General features: G+C 32.7%; 3 protein-coding genes across 4 annotated transcripts; 2 read left to right on the plus strand and 1 right to left on the minus strand.

Moving 5' to 3' along the window:
• Positions 1–1,574: 1,574 nt before the first annotated feature.
• On the minus strand, positions 1,575–5,796 carry LOC105336089 (motile sperm domain-containing protein 1). 2 transcript variants are annotated; one of them, XM_011440273.4, is made up of 7 exons: positions 5,659–5,796; positions 5,148–5,352; positions 4,825–4,900; positions 3,964–4,058; positions 3,726–3,848; positions 2,784–2,960; positions 1,575–2,335 (listed from the first exon to the last, which is right to left on the minus strand). In XM_011440273.4, exons 2-7 carry the CDS (start codon positions 5,296–5,298, stop codon positions 2,304–2,306), a joined length of 654 nt encoding a protein of 217 aa, XP_011438575.2. In that variant the 5' UTR covers positions 5,299–5,352; positions 5,659–5,796; the 3' UTR covers positions 1,575–2,303. The 2 variants fall into 2 exon arrangements, with proteins under 2 accessions (XP_011438575.2, XP_011438574.2); XM_011440272.4 differs by lacking the exon at positions 5,659–5,796 and adding an exon at positions 5,492–5,635.
• Positions 5,702–17,846, plus strand: LOC105336090 (U2 small nuclear ribonucleoprotein auxiliary factor 35 kDa subunit-related protein 2). Its single transcript, XM_034472122.2, has 10 exons — positions 5,702–5,929; positions 7,727–7,818; positions 11,909–12,114; positions 12,303–12,386; positions 13,240–13,278; positions 13,582–13,682; positions 14,812–14,921; positions 16,295–16,457; positions 16,787–16,896; positions 17,024–17,846. The coding sequence occupies exons 1-10, from the start codon at positions 5,820–5,822 to the stop codon at positions 17,824–17,826; spliced, it is 1,818 nt and encodes a 605-aa protein (XP_034328013.2). The 5' UTR covers positions 5,702–5,819; the 3' UTR covers positions 17,827–17,846.
• Positions 17,847–18,538: 692 nt separating this feature from the next.
• LOC105336088 (WD repeat and FYVE domain-containing protein 2) lies at positions 18,539–25,368 on the plus strand. The gene is made up of 12 exons (XM_011440271.4): positions 18,539–18,718; positions 19,735–19,802; positions 20,261–20,334; positions 20,594–20,648; positions 20,765–20,915; positions 21,180–21,292; positions 21,909–22,035; positions 22,676–22,781; positions 23,015–23,116; positions 23,367–23,497; positions 24,111–24,219; positions 24,430–25,368. The coding sequence occupies exons 1-12, from the start codon at positions 18,573–18,575 to the stop codon at positions 24,457–24,459; spliced, it is 1,212 nt and encodes a 403-aa protein (XP_011438573.2). The 5' UTR covers positions 18,539–18,572; the 3' UTR covers positions 24,460–25,368.
• The last annotated feature ends 887 nt before the right edge of the window (positions 25,369–26,255 follow it).

Raw genomic sequence — 26,255 nt, forward strand, 5'->3', positions numbered from 1 at the left:
TTCATTGTGATATCGTGCAATATTTGATTCGAAAGAGAGAGAGAACTCTTACAAAAAAAAGGGATTGCAGTTGCGTGGCTTTTTGTGAAACATCAAACCGTGCTTGGTTTTGTTCTATATGTAAATTCATTAAGACAGTATATCGAATTTGATTTGATATATTTTTAATTATATCTATAAACTGTTTTGCTAAAAATGTGTTTCTTTTTTTGTATTGGTGCCACCGTGGTATTAAGAATCATCCAATGTGTGTATTGGTTTTAATAGAAATTAAACAAAATATCTTTACGACCAATCAAGCACTATAATAAATCAATCAATCTATTTTATTCAGATTTTTTTAAGTAGGAAAGATAAACCAACCGCAGTGGAAGTAGAATAATGATAAGATTAGGGGGTCCATTTTGTGCTAGTGGTTGTAGAAGGATGCATGGGATTTTTATGATACTGATAAATATTGTCCTTTTAGTTTTCTTAGTCCCTTCTGTATGTAAGCACTAGTCTTATCGTACGTAAGTCGATTGGCCAAATCTAAATGTAGATCCGGGCATCTACACATGTTTGTCGTATATATTCCTATATATAAAATGTCTATTGACAGTTCTGATAGACTCACGTTGTGTTGCCATTACTCCGAATACTATGTTTAAAGAGATAATTGTAATTCGCCAAGTCTTAAATTCGTCCGCTGACAACGAGGGCGAAAGGGGAGAACATAAAACGGGGGCGAATATTCCCTGTATATGGTGAATTCAACTTCATTTATATACTTCAGAATAATCCTTTTCAGTTGAAACTCTGATTCTAAGGAGTTATAGTTCACCTTGACCCATGTTGTCACGTGGTGTTTTTTTTTTAATAAACATGAAATTAGCCACGTCTTTATAAACAAAAAATGCACAGTATCTTGTAACAAACAGCGTACTAAATTCAACCGATTAAAATAAAGCTCGTCTAATACCAATCTGTAAGTACTGAGTTCGAAACATACACTAGAGCTTTTACAGATTTATAAAAATGCATTCTGTTGTCAAATATTTTACATTTAAAAATATCAAAACAAATCAAGCTATGGTATTGAAGTTTTACAAAATGTTCAGATGCATTTTTGTAATGAAAAAAAAATAATCATTAATTTTAGTTATATAAACAGCGCAAATGTATTTTTAAAATACACTGGTGTGATGTAACCTCACGCTTTAAATAATGCTGTTCTACGTATATATAACACTATTGATATCTACAAGAGTGTAATATAAAGACAAAGTTTATTACAAACTGTGATCAAAATTTCGCCTAATCTTAGTCCAAAAATCTGACGTTTTCTTGGCCTTTTAAAGCAATTTTGATATTTTACTTGCCAGAAAAACCTTTTTACGATTTTGATATTTTACTTGCCTAAAAAACGACGTTTTTCTGGCAAGTAAAATGTCAAAATCGTTAAAAAGGCCAAGAAAACGTCAGATATTTCGGACTAGCCAAAGAAATATTAACCTTAACCCCCTCTGATTTATAGCTCACCTGAGCCGAATGCTACTTTCCTGATTTAACTCAGTGAAGTGTACATGTACTTCCAAGTCTTTTATTGCACACCTCATAATGTTATACACGTTACTCAAGTGAAGAAATAAAATCACAATTACTCATAAACATGAAAAATTAAATATAGACAGTAAATTTATCGTTTCAACAAAATGTGGAGAAAAAATACGCTCAATCTTTTCGTCGGAGGAAAAAAGAACTATTGCTGTTGAAATGTAATGGACAATTGGATGAATTTTCAAATATGAATATTTAGAAAATAAATAAGGGCTTCACCTGCCTTGCTACATGCATGTATACAGACTATAACATATCTACAAACAAATACAGGTACATGTACTAGTATATTACAGTAAAAACATAACTGATGAAACCTGCACTGAATCATGGAAATGAGGACTAAAATGTAAATGAGGTAATCACCATGTTTTTTTATATCAATCAAAAGTTCACATAAGCACACATATCACATTCACACCGTTATCACATGGTATTCATGTCTTGCCCTTTTTCCTTTCTCCCTCTATAAGCAACAAGTTGCAGCTAGCTTGACTGACGATCCCAAATAAATTATGATATGTGAAAAGAAGGCATAGAAAAGCAAGAAACAGTGCAACAAACTGATTACACTAAAGTTACATGTAATTACAAATTACATTACACTGGGCATTTCTTTGAGATACATGTTGTATTTTTTAACACACAAAGGCGGCTGTTGAAGTTTCAGTAATACAGGTAAATGTACGTAATATAGCTGTTGGTCATATGTGTAGAATCACCATGGTTACCAGGCCTGAAATTAAAAGGATATTTATATTTGACAAAATTCATTACTTTTGTAAATGTACTTTATCTGTGTATTCAATTCAGTGTTTTTTTGGTGGGGTACAGGCTCTGCTCAATCAATCATATTGCTAAATGCCATGCATTTAAACATACATGTATAAGAATAAGTGTATCCAGAAATATGCAAATTCAAATCCATGCTAATTTATTTTGACAAATATAATATGTTTATAGTACTTAATAAGATTGCCAATTGTTAGATAAAATTTAATCAGTCAGAAAAATAGTTAAGTACCGGTATTATCAATCCCTTGATGACAATTGTAAAAATCAACATCATATTGTGTACTGGTACCATATAGGGCAGCAACAGTTATGCTCTAAATGTTTAGAGTGAGAGTATATGACATTAATTGAATTTTAAAATATGACCTCCTACTTTTTTTCAGCAATACCTAGAATGTATGCTGCAATCATTTTCTGGTTCACTGTCAGATGGAGATAATCTGGTAGCCGGCTCCCTGTCTCACCGCTGAGGGGCAGCATCAGGGCCAGGATACAGAACACAGCAGTAAAGATCACTATCAGACTGGGCCCCCCTCCCCCTTGTCCTCTATCCCCAGGCCTGATGGCTACAAAAAAAAGTCACAGTTAATATTGTCATACTGAAAAAGTTAACTATTTACTTCATTATAATTCAAATCTGAAGCAAATTATGTACTTCCACATTCAAATGTATAAGCTTTATAAATCAAATTTACAATAAATAATAATAAAAGAAAAACTATCAAGGAACTATCAAAAAACTACTAAATTGATGTGATTTATATCAGTCCATACATGTAGCAGTCGAGTAAATCAATGTCATGCTACAAATAGTGTACATGGCACCTTTACACTGATATCGCGAATACAAAGGATATGTCAAAGTGATTTGTAAGTCCAAATCACTTATTTTTTAAAAGTATTTTACCTTTCATATCTTGAATCCTGGGATATCTTGAAGTTTTTAAACAGTCCCATCGAGTTCGAGATAATGAAGTTTGACTGTAATTATCTCAAACTGAATGAGACTAAGGTATGTTGAACTTTTGAGATAAAGAGAAAAAAATACATACAGAAACAGTGGTTTGGACTTCCAACTCTCTTCCCCATATATCCATTGCATTCCAGATACTGATGGTTGAAATACAGTATCAAAGTTCAACAGTTACTGTATTTGATAGATCAATGTTTGAGCATCGTCAGATCCCATGGGTTTTCTATCCATTACCCTGCTTAGCAGAAAACCCGGGGGGTCCAACGATGATGTTCGAGATACCCAGAGTAAACTTTTGAATTAATCAAACAGTCTTGGAGAAGAAGAATAAAAGATATAGAATAACCTAGCTCTTTACCTCTGCTAGGGGTACCAGGCTGAGACTCAGATGAAGTAGAGCCACTCAAGGACTGGAAGTTGTCCTCCGGCTGCTGTGAGGTCTCCTTCTTTGGCAGCAGGACTGCCACAATGTCCTTCTTACCTACAACATCCAAATGACAATCTTATTATAAGAGAAAAATACCACTTTAATGTATATCCCTTTTCAATGTTGGGATTTCCATTCAGCCCATCTACCAGTAAATGAAACTCCGTACCAACAATCTTCTTGGTTCCATGTTCCGTGACTTGAATGCGTAGTTTGTCTTTCATTCCTTCATTGTTGATACAGATGTCTAAATGACGCACAACACTGTTACATGGTAAACAAAAAAAACCATGGATGTAGTTCATGTATTAATAACTTGGACATACATTCAGTATATGCAGGTGTATTTTAATTTGCCAGGCAATGTATCTTTATGACATATTTAATATATACACATCAGAGGAATTGCTGGATCACAAAAACTCCTGGGAAAGAAGAGCATTAAAATTTTAAATTTTTCCCATTCTTAGACAGTTTACTGTCAAATTAGCATTCTTTTTTATATTAATAATTATTAAAACTGTAAACATATTTAAGTACTGGTATCATATCTACCTGGTATACAGGTTAGTATTTTATGCAGGCCTTGTCATGCATTAAATGAACAAGTAAAATCCCATTGTAAGACTTTCTATCCATCAATTTTTAAGTTTAGTTCAGTCACGAACCTACCTTAGTTTTTCTGTTTTAGCTTTTAATTAATGTATGATTACAAGATATCATTCTTTTTTTTTGTTTTCTTACTTAAAAAACTAAATACACCGACATCCACTGAAGACATAAGATTATATGAATACATAAACATTAATAATGGTTATGCACTGTACTAAATAAATGTAACATAATACCCTCTTTTTAACTATGGCATAAATATCATTTATGTTCTTAATTTCTAGTTCAAATGAAAAATAACAAAATTTTAAACTTCAAATACTCTTGTATGCAATACAATTAGAGCATAAATTTGAATTCAACTGAAGTAAACATCCTTCTGATCATCTTTTACATAAAAGAATGCTGCTATACATACATGTCTACACAGCAGTGGGGCCTGATTGTTCCCTCTGAATCAACAACAGTGTACTTTCTAGGGGCTGTACATAAAACTGGAATGAAAAATTAAAATATCAATTTCTAAAAATTATCACTACAGTAGATTTATTTATGAAACATATACATGTCTTCCAAAGAAATTAAAAGATCCGATTTAAAAACAGATTGAAGAACAAAGTAGTATGTATAAACAGGTATATAAATATTTACAAGAGTCATGTAAATCTATTCTACATGTTCTATATTTCTGATCTGATGCTATGTGATTCAGCTAGCTCTATGAATATAATTTCTATATACCTTTGAACTTCAGCGGAAATTCGTAGGGGTTGTACAATGTTAGCACCTGCTTGTGAGAGGACTGATCATCCGAGTAGAAGTTCAATGATGATGGAAACACAAATACTGGCAGTTTGCCATCAGATTTTTGGGGAGAAGGCTGTCTAATCATTGGACTACTGGCAAACAACCACTCGTACACTGCAGCAACTCCCTCATACCACCACTGCATCAATCATATACACATATTTATGGAGTGTATTTTGCATTTTCAATGAGCTATCAATGAATTTCATTCATTACATTCTAATTTATATATACCAATCAGTAATGACCTAACATAAAATTCATGAATGAATACATACACGTATATTCGATCTTGTCACCAAGACGTAAACATGCGTAAAGCGTAAATCCTGATACAAAAACATTCCATGTTTACCAAATGTATTAGGCTATAATTGTATTATGCAATGTTGATCTAAATACTCTTTGGCTATAAATAAACTGAGTAATGATTACAGCAACAAACCCTTCAAGACAGCAGCAATTTCCAAAACTCTCTGAACAAAAGAATTATCTGTTCTAAATTTGGCACAGGTCTCATCAGCTGTGTGTCGTCTTCTCGTCTGTTTTGAGAAAAACGTCATCAAAGGTTGTGTATAGATCAATCTGCGTAACGAATGCGCTTGAATGAAAGCAAGCATCAAATTCTGTGTGGGGATGGAAGAGGTGGAAGGCACATGTAGTGAATCAATTAAGGAGATTGAACTAAACTTACAACAATGCAACAGAAAGCTAAGGTTGAACATTGTATAGAAATTCTTAATTAATATGCTTGATCCGGATTTCTAGTCGTTTCGGCCTTTCCCTCGTTCGGTCCTTGATAAATTCGGACCCTAGTAGGTTCGGCCCCAAGTAGTTTGACCCTTAGTCGTTTCGGCCTGAGTTTAATTATTTGTGTATTAAAAGTGTTTGAATACTTATTACTCTTAGACATTCTTATTTGTATTTAGAGTGTATTAATAAGTCGCTGAAATACTCTTAGACATTCTTAGCCAATTTTTCGAACTCTATTTAGTGTTTGAATATTTATTTATTATTCTTAGACATTCTTAGCCTATTTTCGGAATTTTCATAAATAAAAAATTATAGAAGGTTAAATAATTATGATGTAGACAACTCTCTAAACCCAGGTAAATAATCAAATGAGAATTAAGTCAATCAAAAACTTTTTTATTTGAATTATGACACTGACGCCAAAATTTAAAATAATCCAAGCTATTTAATTATAATACAGAAATAAATATTCTATCGGTGTGTGGAGTTGTTTGACATTTGCATGATTATTTACCGTATTATTTACAAATTAAAAAGGTGACCCAGATATGAACTGCCGGAAGTGCAAGCCAGAAAAAACGAAAGTGTGAAAACAATTAAACCTAACTATGAGAATAAGTTTGTTATTGAACCCTTTTTAGTGGATAATTAGTAATTGTAATCCATTTAATGATATTATGCATCATATCAAAAAATAATTGAGATTTGAATGAAATTACGACTTCAGATAGAACCACGTGTAGTTTTCCTAGTATCGGTTCATTGCGACAGAAGTATTATTTGGCTGGATATATTGATAGATATACGGGAAAAACAAAGGCAAATGGCAACTACTTATCATTAATTACTATTATAAAGTGTTTTCATGAAAATTCAATTTCATAAAGAAACGCAAAATGAAAACTGTTCAAGTCCAGTTTCAATTTGACGGGAAAACGGTACGATAAAAATAACGATCATATTATTTGTTTAAATTACATATTTCCACACTTATTTTTCCTTCTTCATTAATAAGTCTATTGACATGTACCTCTAGTGCAATTTTGAAATTAATCCGCCCCAAAATTTTCGGTCAGAAGTGATAGAGGGCGCTTGATTCGATACTAGAAAACGTATTCGAAACTACATTGTAGGAAAATGGAGGGGGTGTTGAAATTACTATCTCCGAAATTCATCCTTTATATTTTCGAACTCTGTTGACTCTGATCTGCCTTATTATAATCTCATCATTAAATTTGTACCCTTTGGTAAATGGTCGATTAATTATCTTAATTGACGGAAACTTTGATGTCGAAGATAGGGGACACACACCATTTCCAAAAACATCAACACAGAAATTACTGTGACAAAAACATTTATTAAAACAACAGTAATTAATAAGTCAGGCCGAAACGACTAAGTATCTAAGGCCGAATCTTGCTAGGGCCGAATCTCGCTAGGGCCGAACATATTTAGGGCCGAGCGTAGAAAAGGCCGAAACGACTTGCTACCCTTGACCCGTGCACAGGGGCTCGTCACGAAGTTTTTTCAATCTTTTATATATACCACCTCTATACTATGTGTATTTTATAGTATAGAGGTGGTATATATAAAAGATTGAAAAAACTTCGTGACGAGCCCCTGTGACCCGTGGTTACATTTATGTTGACTGGTTGATAACAAGTGCCCTTTCTTCTCAATGTTTTATAGTTACGTGATGCAAATTTTTTCGATGGCAGGTTCGTTCAGCTGAGTTTGTACACTTTTCTGTAATATTTTAGCCACAAGGAACGCAAAGCCCTTCTAAAGAAAGAAAAGAGAAGACTGAAAAGACAGGAAGAAGCAAGAAAAAGACAAGAAGAAATAGAAGAAGGTTTGATTTCACAATTGGCATTATTATAAATTATTAAATTATATCTTAATTTCTACTGACTTAAGACCAATTCTTGCCAAGTACCATTTCTCACTGTGCTGCATTGTTACTGTATTGAGGATGAATGACCACAACTAGGCTCAAATCCAGGACCTTTCAGTTTAAAAACCTACGTTCTACTGACTGAGCTGAAGAGTTAACCCAAAAGCTAGTGTTAGTAGAAGTGTGGCAGTACTGAGCTTATATACACATCTGTTAGATTCTTCCCTCCTTTATTTTGAGATTTTTATCACTTACAAAACTCACACATATGGCTCTTCTTTCTACTATGTGTGGGTTATTTTGTTGGGCGCCAATGTTATAGCTAGAGTAATAAGGAATGTCCACAAATAGGCTTGAATCCAGGCCCCGCCGCCACCAAAAAATTATCGTACTCAGCCTCAATTCTCAACTCAAGTGTTGAGGACGTCCTCAACTGAGAAAATTCTCAAATCACTGCCACCAACGTCGTTGAGTATGTACTCAGTTGAGTACAAACTTTACGTTCTCAACTCTACTGAGTACGTACTCAGCTGATTTGTTTTCATTGATTTAAGCGGTTTTGTGAAATGCAAATGTAAACAAAATATACAGCTTATTGTGATTGTTACATATTAAAGTAGTCAGAGTATCGCACTACGTCATAATACGGATTTTACAATATTGGTTCGACTTTTACAAAGCGTTTTAGATACCCTGTATTGATTTTGCTCTACATCGCTGTTGTAAACGATGGCAATAATAAGCAATTAGAACGGTAATATGTGTATTCTATGAGAGATAGAAATGATTAATGTTGAGGAACTCGATTCTGTTAAAGTAAAATGAAAAACGAAGTTTCTGATTAACCAGAATCTCAGGTATGCTTATATCTTTTTTGTTTTGACCCCCCCCCCCCCCCCGAATTTTTCTTTTTCTTTTACAAAAACCGGTTTAAATTTAGAGACAGAAGCTATTTCGAATTTAATCAATCATCAATTAATTAATGTTTAAATGATATCTAACATTGTCGACAGATCTAGGCAGAAAACTGTAGCAAAATGTGATTTTTACGGATTGTTTCGTCAGGGTCTACTTGGTTCAGAGCTTATAGCTTAAAATAATTACCAATTTTGGGTAAATTAGAACATACAAAATAGAGTATACATATTTATTTAAGCCATATCTCATCAATAATTTTGCGCAAATTTTTGTAAGTAAGTACGCTTTATGGACCTGATGTATCAAAATAGAATACAAAAAATGCAATGCTAGTATCGCGTTTGATAATTTTTTTACTATTTTATGGACTCAAACTTAAATTCATGGTGTTTATTCTATGGATTGACATCTTAGAAAAAAAGAGTTGGTAAAAAAAAAAATATGTTGACGGATTCCTTTTCACGCTAATTTACCCAAAATTGGTAATTATTTTAAGGAAAAACGGACGTCTGGCAAATTTCATAATTGTTAATAATTTTCGCAAGGGGGTACACCCGTCTGAGAGGTGATAACAAACAAACTAGCATGTAAACATACATATTTTCTTTTGTATATGTATTGCTAGAATGTATATTTATCATTTAAAGCTAAGCTTTTAATTATTGAGCCCATTTAGTGCCGAGTATAGGACTACCTTAAATGAATATTATCGTCTGATTTGATTATTACTAAAATAATGGAGCTTGTGGAAATTCAAACGTCAAAAGAAACGAGTTTTGATAAGAAAAGGTGCACCAATTGGACCCCAGAGGAGGAGATACTTCTAATTGAAGAAGTTTTAAAGAACGAAGAAACACTTTTCGGCAAAATGAAGGGTTCGGGGAGTAAAGGGAAGCATGGCCAGGTGAAAGAGTCGACCTGGAGATCCATCGCCGAAAATCTGAATTTGTAACAGCTTCTATGTATGATATACCAGTAACAGTATTTAGTTTTCTCAATTATAAAGGAAAACAATATCTTACGTCACCCTTCCGCGACTTGTTGTTTCGGTTTCTAAGTAATCTCCCCTGATTTAAGCAAAGGTGACGTGTCATTTCGAATCCTGACCTTCTGAAATCGGACTTTTCAAAACTATTTACTTAGTCTATTTTGTTTACCTTTAATTAGTAAGGAAAATATGCATGCTTTGGAAAACGTTTTAATGATATACTGCCTTGTCAATCTGTGCCCGTAACTTGGGCACTGGAAGTTAATGTAAATATATTGTATGTGCATGTATATGAAAAATATATATACATGCACATACAATATATTTACAACAACGTCCAGTGCCCGTGGCCCATATACGGAACTCAGTGAATTGTATAACTAATCTGGGCGTTAAAAATGTTTAAGCAAAATTGGCTTTTTAAATTAGAAAGACAAGAACGACAGGGACAATGAAACTGCTAAAAAAAGAAGTTCAACAACATCAAACAGCGAGGTATATAATTTATTGATTAAAAGTTGTTCTTGTGTTGTTTTTGCATGTTTCAGTTTATTCTGCTTCTGCTTCTTGTAATTTTGTCGCCGTTGATACTAATACTTTTTTACTATATTTGAATTTTATTTTTTATTTGTAATAAAACAAATCCACAACCGATTAAAAAAATCACCGTTTGCTGTTTCTGTTATTATTAAAATTATCTTCCGTAAGAACTATTTAATTCTATTTTATTATGCATTCATAAAAATATATTTGGAGTGAAAAATTGAGTGCTTTGGGATAATAAAAAATGTGAAAAAAATATAAGCGGTAAAGTGATCTTGTGTTAGTAAAACTGACGGAATTACAACACTAAGAAAAAACAAACAAACAAACAAACAAACAAACAAACAAAACAACAATGTTTAATTTCTTCATACATGCAAATAAAAAGTTAAATGCTAAAGTTTATTTAAAGAAGATGTTATTGTGTAGAGTTCAAAACAAAAATAAATAACGAAATAAATATTATTAATATTGTTAAAATGCATTGATACAGGCAAAGAGAAAATTGACATGATACGAAGGCCTAAGACAGGTGGGGGTCCTGCTCCCCCTTCATTAACAGCGTCGGAAGATGCTTTGATGCAGGCACTAGACGGGCGGCCACAAGTTTGTGGCTTGTCGGAAGGCATCGACACGGACGCAGTCGACGGTAGTTAATTCTTAAACAATAAATACACTCAGAAATTGTCTCATCAGTTGATGTTTACTTGCATTGTAAAATTTTCAAAATCCAATTAAAATCATTCAAAATTTATAATTTACACAAATAATAATACTTTTACAAGAATCGTAAGAGTACAGTAAAACTAATAAAAATAAATTTATCAATAATAGAAACTGAAATTGAGCCAAGCGCATCAGAAATGTCTTTGCCGGCATCCACGTCATTGGATCTCCCCTCTGGATCCACGAATGATCGCCATTCGAGAAGGAAGCCATTTTTATTGCTTGAGTATTTACTTGAGATAGGTATCTAGCTATCTCAAATATTTTGAGTACGTACTCAAAATTTTTATTTGAGTACGTACTCAAATATTTGGTGGCGGTGATTTGAGGCTGAGAATAGGGAGATGAGTATTTTCTCAGAGTTGAGGCTGAGTTTTGTACTCAACTATGTTTGGTGGCGGCGGACCCTTCAGTTTATAAACCAATGCTCTACCGACTGAGCTAAGGGGTTAACCCACTACCTGAAGGGTCCTGGGTTCAATGTGGTCATTCCATTATCTTATCACCACATAATTTTGAAATTTTGAAAATGAAAAATAACTTAACGATGCACTTGCAAGAAATGGGATGTTGAGAATTGGACATGGGTCAGTATCTTTTTAGATTTAAAAGATTTTATAATTCTCAAGATTGTTAGAAATAGCCACCATAAATGGAACATTGCAATCAGCTTGGTTCTTCCACCAAATTCTCACAATCATTAGGTCCTTTCATCCCTCATCTTAATTTATGAACAATTTTGTAATACTTGTATATTGTATTATTTTTTAAATTTTTCTTTTTATAACCAGTTTTAAAAAGACTACTTCTATCAGAAAATCATTTTATTTTGAAAATAAGTATAATTAATTTGAATATATCTTCCTATTGTAGAAGAAAAAAAGAAAGAAAACTCTCCAACATATCAAGCTAGACTGAAAGAGAAAGAAGAGAATGAGATTCTCATGGAGCAGCGTGAAGAAGCAGAGAGGGTGTACATGAATAAGATGTGGGAGGAAAGAGAACGACTGGCTCAGGAGGAATTCCGAATGCAAAAGGAGCGTGAGGCGAGGGAAAGAGAAAAGAAAATAGAAACTGAGGTAAAATTTAAAGGACAGTTGAAAACAATTCATATAATTATTTGTGTATGTCAAAGTTTTATTCAAAGGAAAATTAGATGATAAATAATTTTTTTTTTTACATTGATGTCAATTTTCTTTTTCTAGTTAAGACATTGCATATTTTGTGTAGCAGTGAGTATCTGTTGAAACAAAAATAATATTTGTAGAAAAAAATAAGAGAAGAATGGGAGGAGAGACAAAGAAAGGAGAAGGAGGAAGAAGAAGTGAAAGAAAAGAAGAAAGAGAAGCAGGTGATGGGGAGAGTAACAAGATATCCTCTAATTTATCTTCAGCAAAGCCATTGTGTTCTATTCTTTTCCCACTATTTTGTAGATGACAATGCGGGTTTTTTTTTTACATCATTTTATATTACTTCATTTTATTTTTTTGTTTATTGGAACATTTTTTAAAAATTAACAACAAGTGAGTATATAGAATTTTCAAAACGTATTTTTATGCATTTGTGAAAATGCAGAAGCACAAATTTGGGAGATTGCAAAGTACATGAGATTTATACGTGTCTGTGTTATTAGTAAACAAAATACAAAAATCAATCCTTAACAAAATTACTACCAGAAAGCTGAGGAGAAGTCCAGGTGCTTGCCACTAATTGTGTATCTTTTTCTGATCAAAAACTACATTTATCATATTGGGATGTTGTTCATTTTCCATCCACATGCATTAACAAATATTCAATTTTATATCCAGCATAAACATGACATACATTTATATTGGATGCAGAAGCATTGATTATTAGCATATTGAATTTTATAATGACAGTGAAGGTAGTTTTTTATTTACATATCGAATGAAATGGCATAACATAAATAAGTTGTGTTTGAAAAAGTGTTCGTTCTTTACACATTACACATTGAAAGTTGTTTCTTTGATAAAATAAAATGCATGTATAGATGAAAACTTTCATTTACATTCATGTTTACAGTGTTTTCCTATACTTAAACATGTATTTACTTTTTAGACTGTTTTGTATGAAGTTACGTGTTATAATACTTTGTGGTTGACCTTTTACAAAGAATATGTTTTAGATGACTTAACCTCGTCTATCAGATGATGATATGTGTTAGCCATCATGGTATATTGTAGGAGGAGCTTCTGAAGGAAGCCTTAGCCAATGAAAACAAGGTAAAATATCTGATACATCGCCAAATTATTTGTCAGCATTAAAGATGGTCATTTCTTTTAACTGAAAATATATTTTCTTAAGTTGGCTATTCAAGAATGCATTATTAATTAAAGAGAATATTTTAAAGGAAAGATCAGATCCCATTTGAATCAAAATGTGAACATGTTTGCAATAAAAGGTTGCTTTAATTGATTTCTGTGGTGTAAATTTTACTTAGGAAGGTTTGAAATTTAATTTTTATTTTCTACAAGGAAGTTATCATAACAGATTTATAGATATCTCAATGTTTGTATTTTTTGTAGGATGAACCGTGGCACAACCCTATGGTAACTCTCATACCTGGAACGGAGCGAGAAACTTGTATGTTCTTCTCCAAAACAGGAACTTGTCGATTTGGAGACAGGTATAGTCGTTTACAGATAAATGGTTTCATCTATCAGTTTATGAGACGCTATCTTGTATACCGTATATCAGTTTTTTTCCGCGTGTATCCAATTTCCACTATGTTCGCGACGATTTCCGAATCGCGAAAAATAAATCAGTGTAAATTTGATACAAAATTTTGTTTTTGTAATAGAGTTCTCTCTTTCCTAATAAAGTAAACAGTTAAATAAAAGTACGGTGAACTGTGTTCAGTTAGTTTTGTTAGAGGTACAAATTGCGAGATCGGAGGACAAGCGGCAGATAATAGATTTGTAAACCTCGTTGTTTATTTAATAATCCATTGACAAGCTAATTAATTAAAACGGTCGCTTTCCTTGCATAAACCAATGTCTAATTATACCTAAGCTACTGGTATATGTATATATGATCTATTTATTTATGACTGTTTGTGTCTCTGAAAATAATTATCTGTAATTATTTCACATTAAGGAAATCGTGTATATGGTTTCATTGTCCAAAAGAGCGACAATTTAGATACTTTTCCCCTCTTACCTCACAGGCTTAAACAATCATAAATTATATTTTCAACGAGATTCTAAAATAGTGAAAATTTGATTCGTGTAAATTTTTTTATACCGTTCGAGGCACTGATTCGCGGAAAAAACATGACGCTGAAAAAACCTGATATACAGTATTTGGACAGTGTAAAAATGGTGTTGAAATTAAAGGCTTTGTAGGATTTTTTAGAGGTGTCTTATTGATATGTAAATAGAAAATCAAAGAAGAAATGATGAAGAAAAATGAAATGTGTGACATTTATCACTTCTTATGAGGCATTGCTGTAATTTCAGATCAATAGCCAGCATTTTGAAATGTTTAAAATGAAACAAAATAACGAAAACAATTGATGATGAACATGGAATCAATAGCAACACATTAATCAGACAATTTTGTTGTTTTTGTTCTCTCTCCCCCCCCCCCCCCCAAAAAAAAAAATTGAAACCATGAACAAATCTCATAATTAGAAGAAATAGCCATAACATAGTGAATAATCAATATTAGAGAAAAAAAGTCCCAAAGAAAGACTTTATTGAATGATGGTCAGAATTTGAATAATGTATTCACTTATACCTCATTTACTTGTCCAGATGTTCAAGGGGACACCCCCACCCTGAGGTCAGCAACACTCTTCTGTTCCACAGCATGTACAACCACTTTGAGCTGGAGCAAGGACTCAAGGACGACCTTGACACAACAGGTAACCATACCTACCACCAAACAGTAAAATTGTGTCTAAATTTCAAGAAATCTTAACTTCAGGTACTGAAAAAATGAAAGTAAATCCTCTCTCCCAACCAAAATACACTTATATAGGAAAACATTATCCCTGAATCATTTAATATTCATTCGTTTGATGAGATATCGGCGCTTCTGATTGGTTGAAAAATTTCTTTGATACCTGCATCAATAAAATTTTTGCCGGATCTACTTTTCTCAACTGATCTGATCTAACACTATTTATAGAACGGGAATTTCCAAGATAAACACTGTCAACAAAATGTAAAGTTGTGTCTGTTTTATTGTCAGCAAACAAAATACAACTTTATAAACATAAAAACTTGAAAGTTAAACCTTCAAAAATAAACAAAACACATTATTTGATTCACGAAATAGAAAATTAAGCGTGTTCACACGATTTCGTCTGCTTGAGATCAATCAACATTTGCAGCGAGGCTGGCTGTTCCTTTTCCAGGAATATTATAACGAACATATAGGCCTATACACTTTCACGGTAACACTGCTGTTCAAATTTGGTAACGATAAGTTTTAAATTTACACACGTACATGATCGGTCCTCAGAATAAGCGTCGTAAAGAAAAGCTATGAGCAATGCATCAACTCCTTCGGCGCATTCCAAGCGGCAGATATACCATTTAAGTACATCACTGGCTATCTAGTCACCACAACATTTACAAAAGTCGCTTATACATACTATTCTTTGTCGACATATCAGCTATTTTCGTCCACGATCGCCTCTCCTTGGATGGTTATGTCCAGTTGCATATTCCAGCGATCTCACATGAAAACTAGTTTTATTACGAGTTTTTCTGCACAGTGAATAATATCACAAGCTATCGCATGTATTTTCCTTTCGTTTTCAATTCAGCCGGTTCAGATTTTAACTCACTATTTGTGTTAAATCCATTAAATTCAGCTCAATAGCTCTGCATCAGCTGAAAGCGAATCCATTTTGAATATTGTTGCTGTTGTTGTTTTGTATTCATACGCGCCGCTTCATTTACATTATTTACATTTTTGATCAATGACACTTCACATTTTTTAATTTGAAAATGTTTTATTAAATGATAAGAAATGAAGATAATATTTTTTCTATTGATCGACGTATCAAAGAAAAAATTGACCGGAAAACTTTTTCATCAATGCGCTACGCGCATTGATGAAGTTTTCCGGTCAATTTTTTCTTTGATACGTCGATCAATAGAAAAATTATTATCTTCATTTCTTAATTGAAATATACTTATGAAAGAGCATAATTGCATCACTTTCTCTTTCAAATACACTTAGATGGAAAGGTCGGTAGATAATTATAGCTATGCTTTGCTGTTGTAGATGTGACACTGGAGTATGATGATGGAGAACTGTATCAGAACTTCCAGGACTTCTATCATGACATCCTACCAGAGTTCAGGAACTATGGAAAACTGATTCAGGTCAAGGTCTGCAACAACTATGAGCCCCATCTCCGTGGAAACGTCTATGTCCAATACAAAAGGTGAAGAATTTGCAATTGTTCAATTGAATCATCTGGATATACACCATTTAATGCTTCATGACCCACATATTAGATGTGATTAATTTTTCAAGCTATAAAAAACAAAGTTTCTTTTACATGTTTATTAAATCAACCAATATACATGCATTTGAAAGGTAAAGACTTATCAGTCATTTACATGTAGTTCCACACTGTGTACTATTTTAGTATTTAATTTAGAGGGTATTGTGATTATTCATTTCTTCTGAAGGTATGTTTACCAGAATATTTTTTGTAGTTTATGTTCTATTTTCAATGGACAGAAAATCTACACGTTCGTTTTATTACAGTGAAAACAGTGCACAAGAAGCTTTCATGAATCTGAATGGAAGATTTTATGGAGGAAAACAGATATCTTGTCAGTTTGTAGAGATTAAGAAGTGGAAATCTGCTATTTGTGGTTAGTTTTATATTTGATAAACAGTGTTTAGAATCTGGTCATAAATTATAAAATTTTAAATGATGTTAAAAATATAGAAGTGTCATATTATTCCTAAGTTAATCATTCTTGTTTAATTATTTTAAAGGACTTTTCCGGAGTGGAAGATGTCCCAAAGGAAGAAATTGCAACTTTTTACATGTGTTTAAAAATCCCAATAATGAATTTTGGAGTGCTGATATGGATAATTCCTATGAAGCAACCGAAAGTACAAGGTCAAGGAGGCATAGATCTAGGTCAAGGTCTCCCTCAAGATCATATAGGTCAAGTTCAAGAAGAATTAGGAGGTCACGGTCAAGATCGTCTGAAAGCCAAAGATACTATTCACATGAACACTATAAGTCTAGATATTCAAGGTCTAGAAGCAGATCCAGGGAAAGGTCGCGTGTAAAGTCAGGAAAGAAAAGCAAACGGTCAAGGTCAAGAAGCAGGTCGGTCGAAACTTCAAGGTCAAGGATAGATAGGAAGAGAAGGTCACGTAGTAGATCACACAGAAGATCAAGAAGCAGAAGCAAAATGGGAAAGAAGCTTCAGAAAAAATCCAGGTCTAAAAGTAGGTCTCAAAGTAGATCAAGAATGGACAAAAAAAGAAGGTCAAGGTCAGGATCTGCACCAAACACGGAAATAGAAAATCCAGCAGCAAGAAGTAGTGAAGAAAACTCTGTTGATAATAACAACCTAGAAAATGAACAAATTTTGAATCCAGAGAATAGTTCAAGTGGCCTTGTTTACTGTGAAGAGATAAATAAGGAAGTTCGTACAAATGGGGACACTGTAAACAGTATCACATCTTCTACGCCTGGCTCACCAAAACATTCAGTGAAAAAACATAAAAAACACAAAAAACACAAACACAAGAAAAAGTCAAACACTGTCTCAGAAAGTGAATAAATGATTTGTTTATCATACAAGTGTTATTTTTTAATTACATTTAATTCTTTGAAGGGTTTTTAAAGACACTTTATTTTGACATTTTAACAGTGGTTTTAGTTTCATTGTTTACTGGGTATTTCTAAGGTCTATTTCTAAAGACAGCATGGCATAGCCTCATACCTCCTCGAAACAGTGATTAGGCCACCTTTAAAAAATGTTTGTCTTCAAGCTCACTCGATCAGTGTTTTAGCTTTCGGTCGAGAAGAAAGGATTTTTTTTTCTCTTGCATCATAATTAGATGAAAAGTAGACCTAACAAACTGGACTTAAATGTATAAAACTTTGTTCAGATTATTACATGTAATAAAATGGGCATGCTGGGTGCAGTTCATGTAATGAAAAGTATTGCAAACCTTTTTGAACATGTTAAAATGAAGAACATCACTTACGAAATATCTGAATAACCTATTTTACTAATTTTATCTTTGAAAATAGTATCTCTCATGACAGTTGAAGTTTGAAGGTGTTAAGTGATATATATGAAATATAAACCGTTAAAAAACACCTTGTTGATTCCAATGGGTAAAATTTCAGGTAACCTTAATACACTTCGTTCTGGTATATTTAAAAAGAAGAAGAAATCAAAATGCAATGTCATTAACTAGTTTTTATAATTTAAAAAAAAAAACCACATTAATCCGGAATGAGGACATAGTTATGTTCCGGTATTTAGAGAGCATAATAACCACGTGATGCAAACATAATATGGCAGCAGAAATAAAGTCGGGTCCCAAACAGGGGAATGTACGAAAACCCGATCTTTTCAGTAAGCTAGAAGGTTTTAATGATGATGTCAATATGGCTGTGTTCATTCCCCGCGAGGACGGGGTCATTACTGTCAGTGACGACAAGTAAGTTAAAGATTTCGCTGTTCCGGAAGTTAGCGATTCCATCAACATTGTTCCAAAGTTCGACGCCTACTTTTTCAGCATCCATTGTGCATTCTTATATGCTTATATGACTGTCTGATTTTCATGTTTTTGAGAAAACAAGAAACTTAGAAAAGATGTTAGATAACGTTTTAAATGTGAACGACAATTCTAAAGGAAAGTACAAATCGATCAGCTGATTGGAAAATGACTCATTGTACTCATTGTTTGACATTGTTTGTCACTTTTAGTATCAGCTAAAATAACTGAAATTAAAGCGTTTTACAGTTAAAGACACACTTCTTCTTCAATGCATTCTTTTATTAAATTTTGAAACAATTTGAAATAAAATGTTTGGTTCTGTGTCAACAATGGTCAATAACTACTACTGTATCCTAAAGAGAAAGAAAAATAAATAAAATAGAAGCATAGTGTCACAATGAATTGCCTTCTATTAATATTCCTTACTGCCATATAAAAAAAACGGGACAATATAAGTTATCAGGGGCATGGGAATACAATGTTAAGAAGGAATGTGACAGTTTTTGTTTTGCTTTTGATAAATTGAAAACAGAAGCTAAAAATTTTGAAATAATTCTTATGGAGGTTAGAGTAAGGGGTTGAAATCCTATTTTACCCTTCAATATGACTTTCAATCAGCTCTCAAAGAGACTATACAGTAAAACACAGTTATAACGAAGCGCCAGGGCCGGGCGATTTTGCTTCGTTATAAGCGTAATTCGTTATATCTGTCAAGTTTACAACATGTAATATAGTCACGGGGAATGAAAATCACTTCGCTGTAAGCATCAATTCTTTATAAGTGTGTTCGCTATAACCATGTTTTACTGTATAGCTCTAATACAGAGATTCCAAGGCAAATAAATTTACTTTTGAAAACTCAATAGAGATTTTTTGAACAAGTGTTTGCATTTATACTGAATGCTAAATGAATAAGAGTTTTACATGGATTTTGATAAGTTTGATATTATTTACAGAACCTTGAGGGTTTGGTTAAAACGTGACACTGGACAATATTGGCCAAGCATATGTCACACTCTGCCATGTAAGTGAAATTTTTCAAAGTCAACGTTAAGATTGTTTTTTTACTGAAAAGTCTGTGATTACTTTATTTTACTTTATAAGCATGCATAATAAAGCTCTTATTTATCTAAAGCTTCCTTTGAATTTCCAGTGTTACAAATATCATTGCTTAATTTGATCAAAGTAAATTAACATCTTCTTTTTAATAATGTTATAAGCAAAATTTTATTTGTGACAACTCTATCTCACATTTTTTCCGGAGATAAACTTCTTCGTGATGACTTATTTTGCAATCAAGGTGCAAATTATCTGAAAAATGATAAATCAGAGAAATTTGAAAACTGGTTATTGGAGAAATATTTTTGTGAAGACAAGGCATCACGAACCTTGTGAAAATTTCTTACACAAGAATGGTTTACAGTTTAATCCGTAGAGTGATTTATCTTTGGCTAACATTTAACTTTAATTTCTATTTGATAGCACAAGCAGCATCCTTGGCTTATAATGAAGAAACAAGGAGAACATTTATCGGATTGGACAATGGCACTATATCAGTATGTATATTTAAATTTTATTGACACAGCTAGTTGAAAACTTTTTTAAAATTTTGATTGCTCATGCATTCACAAATGAGACAAAAAAAACAGGGATGGAAATAACAGCCTATAAGACTGCTTAAAATAGTTGGTAGACTGGAAGGAAATATCAACTAGTAGTTAAATATCAACTAACTTGTTTGCCTGTCAACTTATAAGTATGTCTATGAACAATTTTGCCGAGGGAGTTAACTTTTAACACTTGTCAATTTTTCAGGAATTTAACCTTGCTGAGGACTTTAACAGAATGTCTCAAACCAGAGATTACTTGGGTAAGTCGGCCAATATTGAAGAAAATTTAGTCAACCTTGAAAAAAAATTGAGATAGTTTGTTGTTGGTTTTACATGTGTACAAAATACAAAGTTAAGGTTTTAATCTAATTTGAAGCTCACCAAGGCCGAGTGACCTCGCTGAAGTTCTCACTGAACTGTGAGTGGGTGCTGAGCTGTGCAAGGGACAAGTATTTTCAGTGGCACTGTTCAGAGACCGGACGCCGCCTGGGTGGCTACCAGGCCTCAGCTTGGTGTCTCTGTCTAGAGTATCCTTTCTGATGAGTCAATGATTTTATTTGCCAATTTAAACTGGATCAAATTTGTTGTCAGAAAGCACTTCATTATTTTTTTTCATTTATCTAAAGATCTCCTGGTAAGTGAAATTTTGCCAATAGATACATGTATTTATACAGTTGTTCTCAATTCAAATAAATGAATATTTGAGATACATGTATAGCAAAGTATCTGTAAATCAAAAATGTATGTAAGACACAAAATGAATATGCCACACCTTAACCACTGATTTAAAGATTTGATGAACAATCTAAATACGTCTTTGTTGGAGACTATTCGGGGCAGATATCTGTGTTAAGGATAAGCAACACAGAGTTTTCATTGATTACCACACTGAAAGGTCATTCAGGTAAGAACAGTAATATTGGTTAGGACTTGTGTTTACAGGCCTTTAGACCATTTCTTTTTTTATCAGGGTCTGCCAACTAGTACCGGTACACGTACTGCATTGGTGGATTCCCTCATGAATGCTAATTTTGGAAAAAAATTTAGAGTCTTATTCTTTACTTCTAAAATGTTATGATAATTGAATATGAAGAGGCATAGCCTCAGATATATTAAATAAAACAGGGCATTTCATTGATATATAAACTGTTTATATTGTTTGTTACATTGAAGTTGGGTACGTACAACATATGTTCTAAAGACTGTGGAATCATTAAATGTAGGGGCCAATTTTCGCGGATTGCTTGACTTTCACAGGTTTGTGGGATGTATTTTCGTGTACCAGTATTATCTTATTCCTTCAAAAGGAAATACGACTTTAAAAACCTAATGTATTAATTTGTGGAGAATGTTTATTTGTGGATGACAAATACCCATGAAATCAATGAAAATTGAGGCAACACGAAATCTAAAAATTCCACAGTAGGTCAGATTAAGAAAAAAACATGCGTGGGAAAACATGAAAATCATTTAAAGTGGTTATTAGCTACATATACTATATACATTCCTGTTTGATGTAGGGAGTGTGAGGAGTTTATCCTGGGATGCTGAGAGGAGTCTGCTGTTCTCCGGGAGTTACGACGAGTCTGTGATTGTGTGGGACATTGGCAGTAAGAAGGGGACGGCGTTTGAACTTCAGGGACACCAGTAAGTGTCCTCATGTCTCACAGCACAGTCCTGGCCTTGCACTTGGACCACAAAACAAGTTCACATTTGATCTCAGTAATGTTATATTTTTGGACGTCAATCAGTTTTCAATGGATTTTGTTAATCAATTTTGAAGATAAGTAAATTCATAGCCAATGAATATACAACATTTTATTAGAAAAATGAACAACACAATCCAAAAAATTTTTATTCAACAAATATTGATGAAACAACAGGATCACTTTAAGAAAAAAGAATAAACTGGAAAAGTAAGACTAAGATCAAATGTGAGCTTGTCACCTCGGTGTGTTGTAAAGATTTGAACGGTCTTAACATGTAGAAATGCAGACTCCGTTGTTGTAATTTTATTTAATTTTCAGAACAGTGGAAACAATTTTAGAGAATAAACAATTTGGAGAATAAAAATTTGGAGCAATTCCTTTTATAGATCTTAATATTTACATTAATATATTGGTTATGTTATACATCTTGTGTTGTACAGATCAAGTTTAAGATTTGGAAATTTTAAAAGTTGACAAACTTAAGGATTTGCATATACATATAGAATACAGTATAATTAACTTGTCTACTTTATTGGCACCTTTGTCCTACAGTATAATTGATAATTTTTGTTTCCTAGTGACAAGGTTCAGGCCCTAGCATATGCCTCTGGGAGTAAACAACTTTTATCTGGATCTGATGAGGCGATACTTGGTATCTGGAATATGGATGTGAAAAGAATAGAGGTGCGCAAATTTATTGCATGTTATTGTCTATCACAGCAAGAAAAATTAAGCCAAAGAGTATTTCTCATACAAACCTATCTTATCAATAAAAATCAATTGCAAAGCCTGTTTTTTACAGCTAAAGAGCAATTTTAACAAAGTTCTAAAATTATATTAGGTAATTATGTTTAAACATGTACATAGCAAGTTTGAGTACAAAGATAATGTTTGCATAATTTCTGATATTTCTTAAGACCCCTAATTGGGAAGAAAGTGATTTGTGCCAAAAATGCAGTTCGCCTTTCTTCTGGAATTTCCGGCGAATGTGGGAGGAGAAGACTTTAGGTATAAGACAGGTAAGAATGACATAATATATACCCAACTATCCAATGAATAAGATTTGTTTTAAAGGTAACTAAATTTCTCATTTGACAAGAGTGTGTGCATACCTTTACTATAATGTCAATAACATTGATTTTAAGAAAAAGTTGGAGTAAATTAGAAACAAAGTACACATCAAATTACTGGCTCATATTTTCTGTGATTTTCTAGATTTTTCTTAATACAGTGTCTGCATGGCTCATGTTCAATATTTTTGTCCTTCAGCATCACTGTAGAAAATGTGGAAAAGCTGTTTGTAACAAATGTAGTGCCAAAAAATCCACAATTCCTCCTTTGGGGTATGAATACGAAGTACGGGTTTGTGACGATTGCTTTTCCACCATCACAGACGAAGAGTAAGAAATAGTCCTTCTTTCTTAGTAGTTTAAGATTATTCCAACTGCTAACTGCTGTAATAACAATTCAGTGTTTTGTGAAGTATTCTAGAAATATCAATGTAAAATTTACTTTTTGGAAGAAATTGTATTCATGATGAAAATTAAGTTTTGAAATGTACCGGTATCCTCCAATATTTTGAAATTGAATATTTTTTTTAAACCAACTAATTGAAGTTTATTTTAACCCAACTAACCTAAAAAAACAATATTTCATCACAAACCAAGCAGAAATTAGGTTAATTGTTCATAAACTTTGTCAGAAAGATCATTGCTTCTTTTGTTATGATGGGGTTAGATAACGAAGGGTGAGGGGTTCGGGAGAGTGAAAGGATAAATGAATTATAATGTAAGAATACAGTAAAACACGGTTATAGCAAACATGCTTATAATGATCCGATGCTTACTGCAAAGTGATTTTCATTACTTGACTGTATTACATGTTGTAAATGTGGCGGATATAACGGATATAACGGATTATGCTTATAACAAAACAAAATTGCCGTACCTGGCACTTTGTTATAAGCATGTTTTATTGCAGTTTGTATTTCAATATTTTATTTTATTTTATTAGGAAAGCTCCACTGGCCACTTTTCATGATGTCAAACATCAAGTTCTTTACATGAATTTAGACCAAACCCGCAAGAGATTGTTGACTGTGGGCAGAGACAGGGTTGTTAAGGTAGCTTATTATTAATCATGGTAAACTGATGCTGAGTATGATGATGATGATGATGATGATGATGGTATAAAATTTGTTTGGTATTGAGATGATAAGAAATTTGAAAAACGATTAAAAAGCTCAAGCTTCAATGATATGAACTGCAGTATTGAAAATGATGAATTTAAAAACTTTGTGTACATCAATAATGCTCAGTTTGATCTTTTGCAGTTATGGGATGTTAGCACAGTGCTACACTGAGAAGAAACAAAGAATTAGAGACGTTTTTTTCACATACATGTAGTTCTTTTATGACTATTGCACCAAGCTCTTGATGTTTTACTGACATTTTCTGATGCGTTGATTGTGATATAAAATAATGTATTCATCACCCCAATTGTACTGTGTGTTAAAAATATGACTGCTGTACAAAGTATAGTTGTTCACAACAGTAATGTTCAACTACCATTTATACACATGAAAGTTGTGCAATACTCATTCCATGTACATGTTTGGTCAGATTTCTTTGCATCTGATCTTTATCAAAGCTGTATTAAGATATTAGTGCTCGGAATAATATCAATTCTGCTACAAGTTGGTCAAAGGGAAAACTAATGTGATATTAAAGGGCTGAATGATCATTGTCATTTTAGGACTCTTCTAACCTCCTGGAAAGAAGAGTTCAGAATTCTTCTTTCTGGGAGGTTAAAAGAACTGCCGTCTATGGAAATACAATTTTATATAGAAGACATATTAAAATTAGATTATATTTTTGTGCTTTAAATTGTGGATTCTTTATTCAATTAAAACTGTAGATAAATTGTATTTAATTGTGTGTTTGATGATGAGTTGACCAGGCAGTCCAATTTAGTGCTTACGACTTGATTTGTTATTTTAACTTATCGACCAATCCTAAACAAAGACGGGACCCATCTAAGAAAAACCAAATTTGCATTGCAGATATCTTCTAGTGCTATAAAGATTTACTGTTATATATGAAAAGGTAAATTGTTGTTGTAAATTAGATCATTCAAATAACAATGTATCATGTACAGTATGTTTTGAATAACGATTGTAAATCATTGGACAACCTTTTTGTGTTTTTGTGTGAGGCTATAGATGTTAATTGTTTGATGTGAATATACAAAAGTGAATAGTTTGAACAAGTTATATTGTTGTTATTGTTGTAATCTACATACTGTAAGATATGAGCTTTATTTAAACACCAACTGTTGCTATGCTATCTGTGTGTATATAAAAATATGCATCCCCCCTGCAACTTTTGAGAACTAACTTTCATGCATTTGGAATTTCATTATCACTTATACTTAAAAATATAAATTGTATGTGATATCACAATGATGTTTCACATATATTCTAATAAGACCATAGCATTAGAAATAATGTGTTAAATTTTGTTAACATTAAGTGAGTTGCCGATTGTATCAAATGTTACAATGTACGTAATTGTTTTTTAGCTCTTATATAAGACACAGTGCTGATGTTACAAGTTCACAAAATGCCTTGATAAAAGTTGATATCATAGTGAATAGTGATGAATGTGTCTGTTTATATTTATCACATCATCACATACTGAAAATTGAAATGTTAGACCTCCTCCCACCTTTCAACATAAAAAAACCTGTTCTTGAGGGTCTTTGTTGAATGCTTGTATTAGTGTTGTTGTTTTTTTTCAAATTACATTAAAAACTTACTTACCAAAATACTACAATACTTGATAAGTAGCATTTTTTAACCAACATATTTTATAAGTACTATCATGGTTAATACAACATTGTATTGAGGGTTTTGCAAAATAAACAATATTCAATTCTTAAAAGAAAAAAGCATTTGTTGTAATGAATCAACTGTACAGAAACAGAAAGAAGTACAGTAAAACGCAGTTAGAAAGAAACGCTGGGAAAATGAAGCAATTCATATTCATTATAACCGTTTTTTGTTTTACCCGATTAGTTTAACGTACAATTTTAAGATTGACAGAGGAGTAAAACTCAATTCGCTGTAAGTGGGGCTGCTATAACTACCTCTTACTGTAA

This window comes from Magallana gigas, chromosome 8 (genome assembly GCF_963853765.1).
Source record: "Magallana gigas chromosome 8, xbMagGiga1.1, whole genome shotgun sequence".
Classification (NCBI taxonomy): domain Eukaryota; kingdom Metazoa; phylum Mollusca; class Bivalvia; order Ostreida; family Ostreidae; genus Magallana; species Magallana gigas.